General features: G+C 34.9%; 1 protein-coding gene across 1 annotated transcript; it reads left to right on the forward strand.

Annotated features, from left to right (window-relative positions):
• The first annotated feature begins 2,486 nt into the window (after nucleotides 1-2,486).
• On the forward strand, nucleotides 2,487-3,209 carry LOC110111059 (transcriptional regulator SUPERMAN-like). Its single transcript, XM_020842752.2, has one exon. The coding sequence runs from the start codon at nucleotides 2,487-2,489 to the stop codon at nucleotides 3,207-3,209; it is 723 nt and encodes a 240-aa protein (XP_020698411.2).
• Nucleotides 3,210-3,860: the final 651 nt, after the last annotated feature.

The following is a 3,860-nucleotide window of genomic DNA, read 5'->3' on the forward strand; positions in this document are numbered from 1 at the left end:
CACCCCCACTACAATTAAGAGGCAAAATCTCACCCGCAGTTGAAACACAGAGATGGTCCCCATGGTCCAAAGGGACATAATCATTAGAAAACTCAATTTCACCATCACTAACATCAACATTAGAGTAAGGAGATACGATGGAACTAGCTACCATATTTAGTAAGCAATGATTAGGCTCACAAGCCTCAACACTATCCTCATTAATACCACAGGAAGTAGCCTTATAAGCTTCAATAACTACCTCACAATTTCCAAAGGAAGGAGCGACTGGCAAAGCAACAGACAATAGCACATCACTTCCATCACTTCCATCTCTTGCACGGTAACCATTAACTCAATACCATCATTAACCAAACCATCAGACACAACCATAAGCTTAGGAGAGTGTGCAAGCTCATCAATCTCAGGAGACACCATAGAAGTTACCTCAGGAACAGACAAACTCAAACTACCATCATTAGCATTGCTTCTTAAATGACCTCCTCCAACATTAACTACCTCCTTTATAGGATCTAAATCCACAACACTCTCATTACCCACAAGAAGTTTAGGAGGAATAATGTTTAAGGGACAACATTCCAACTTCAAATGGCCAAGAGATTTACAGTGTGAGCAATAAGAAGGAAATTCTTCCATGATAATAGCTTGAACATAACCCAAATTTTCAGGACCAACTCACACCCAGTCCGGATAGTGTTAATTTGGTCACATCCATCTCAACTAGAACCCAAGCAATTGGCAATTAGAACCACAAGCACTAGCATAGTCGGTTTTAAGAGGTCAACCAAAGAGGGAACCTAATCCATTAAGGATATGGGGTGAAAAAAGGTAAGGTATAAGATGAGAAAAACATACCTAAATAGGAATTATGGGATATTCCACCTCAACATCAAACATGGGAGACCACTTAAAATTTTTCAAATAGTAATTGTTCACAAAATAAGACCGGTGAACAAACACCCTACAATAATCCAAATCATTAACCAATTTAATCAGAACATGTCTCATATTGAGAATGGACAAAAAAACTTCCCCAATAAGTTTTAGATTGAAAAATAATTTACGAAACAAGATCGAACTCAAAGGGTGCAACAAGAGCTAATATTTCGCCTTCTAAAATCCAGAGTGGCGGCATGCAGCAATGTGAAGTAATTTTTAGCTCTGGAAAACTCGAAGAATGAGAATCATTAGCTAAAGCATCTTTGAAGGAACGAGAGGAAGCTATCCTCATTATATTTTCATTATATTTTCAGGAATATCAAATTTTATCTAAATCAATTTGATTATGTTTTTACTCATATTTTGAGAGAAGGGAATAGTTGCACTAACTGGCTTGCCACAAATGAATACCATATATCAAACACTAAATTATATCATAGCTACAATGACCACAATTTTTTGAGAGTTTTGGTGAGATTGGATTGGATGGGTTTACCTTATCTTAGACTCCATTAACTTCTTTATCGTTTTGTTATCTTTTCTTCTTTTTTTTTGTTCTTTTTAAGGAATGTCTCATGAAAAATGTTGGGCCAAGACATGCTTAATAGTATTGAATTTGCATTAAGATTAGTACTGTTACACGTGATAATTCATGTGCTGCACTAATCTCAACATAAATTAAAAAACTATTAAGCCGTCCAAACGCAGATCATGTTAGAACATCCTGAAGCATTTTTTTTTTTTCACTACGCAATATTAATTCTCACTTATGTAGGTTGTTGTATGCTTATGCATGATATCCCAAGCAAGTGTACCCTCTAAAAATGCTATGCAATCACTTTCGTTTACCAAACAAAATTAAATAAACGATTTTTTTTTTGTTATGGGCATAAATTAAAATATTACATAAACAATACAGAGCCTTAGAAAACTTCTCATTTCCTTTCATTCAAATTCATGCATATAAACACATCCTAAATATATATCCTTTTTATTTTTTTATTTTTACATCCTTAATATCTTCTTTAAGATCACGCCCAAAAATAATAATAATTACAATTTTTTTCTTGAAAGAAATTTCTTCCTACCATATAATAATATTTATTATATTCAAATTTTTCTAATTAAATTTTATCATAAATAAACGGTCATCATATTTCTATCAACTTATTCAATTCCATAATAAGAAATAAAATATAATTAGGACCATTTAGTTATAGCTGTACTTTATATTCATAAAAATTATCAATCATTCCATCAAATTATAAAGTCTCAAAGCTTGACCCACAACTTACTTGAAAATTAGCTACACTATTATTTTTTATTGTTTTGAAGTGTTACCAATAAAAAACTAATTTAGATAAGAGCACCCCCCAATTAATCAACATGCACCTTCCCAGATTAAGAGATCAATCAACTCTTTCACCTCTATATAAGATTTGTATATCCCACCAATTCATAGAGAAGCTCCAACTAAAGAAATCATCTTCTTTCAATCTTCTTCAACCTCATATCATTCTCTAATCTCTCTCACCATGCAAAGTGCAATGGACCAAACCAGAAACTGGATGTGGGAAATAAGCAAGAACTACTCAAACAGGCCAATCTATATCAATTCAGTTCTCACTTCTCCCTCTGCATCTCCCTTTGCTTCATGGGAGGAGTTCGCCTTCGCCAAAGATTCCGCCGGCGATCTCTGGGACTGCGTATGGCCGCCTCGGTCCTACTCGTGCAGCTTTTGCTGGAGAGAGTTCAGGTCGGCTCAGGCGCTTGGCGGCCACATGAATGTTCACCGTCGAGACCGGGCTCGCCTCAAGCTAGAAGCTTCAAGCTCTTCTAATGAAGAAGAAAACTCTAGCCCTAACCCTAACCCTAACCCTAGTCCCAAATCTGTAGCTGCAGCCTCATACTCATTGCAAACTCAAGAAAACTGCAGCAAGAACATGTTGGTTTCAGCTTCATCCTTTCCCAATCCGCCTCCTGAAGTTTCAATTGATTTGAAGTTAGGGGAGATGGATTGCAAGAGAAAAACATCAGAAGCTTGTGGGGTTGATAAAGATTCAAGTTACTGTTATAAAAAGCTGAAGAGTACTGATGATCTAATGTTCGGTTTGAGTATGAAGAGTGTTAGAGACGATCAACTGCAGCTTTTAAGATCTGATGAGGTACTAAAGCTTAGAACATGCCAAGTTGAAGAATTGGATCTTGAGCTTAGGCTTGGACATCCTCCAAAAATAAAGCAGGATTGCAGCATAATTTTGATTGAATAGATAAGTTTATTTTCATGTGTTTTTTTTTTTTTTGTTCAGCTAGTAAACTCCAAGTTTAGTGTTCTTGCTTTAATAAAATTAGCTCTTCGTTTTGTTGCAAATGGCTCTCATGAATTCTCTGTGAATTTCTCTTGGATTTCACAAGTTTCTCCTTTTTTAAAAGAACCATACGATCAATTACTTAGGATAATTTGGACTTGTTCATGAAGTGAAGGAACTAACGAGGTTATATATTAATGTACTTCATTAAAACAAGTGATTTGGGCTTATGCATATAATACTACAAAAAAATATGAGATTTTCGTAGAACTTATTAGTGTCGGTTTTAAACCGCTGTTAAAACCTTTCCAGCGATGCAAATATAGCATATTTGTAGCGGTTGCTAAACCGCTGCAGTAGGTCTTAAAAAGTGCTACGAAAGCCTAATTTATTAGTAGTGATATACAAAAAATTACTATAAAAGATGTATAATAAGATTATGGACGAAGGTATTGAATAGACGCTTAAGGAAAATATATTTGTCCATAATAAATTTAATCCATCACATATAACATAAGAAGCTAACGATGACAAATGGAGAATGGCGCTCATAAAATATATCCACCACAAAAGCTAAAGATGAAAAATGAAGTTTTTCCCTTCTTTTTTCTT

Source organism: Dendrobium catenatum, unplaced genomic scaffold (genome assembly GCF_001605985.2).
Source record: "Dendrobium catenatum unplaced genomic scaffold, ASM160598v2 fragScaff_scaffold_52, whole genome shotgun sequence".
Classification (NCBI taxonomy): Eukaryota; Viridiplantae; Streptophyta; class Magnoliopsida; order Asparagales; family Orchidaceae; genus Dendrobium; species Dendrobium catenatum.

What these genes read in the sequence shown, in the direction of transcription:
- LOC110111059 (XM_020842752.2), top strand. Translation starts at nt 2,487, where the DNA reads ATGGACCAAACCAGAAACTGGATGTGGGAAATAAGCAAGAACTACTCA.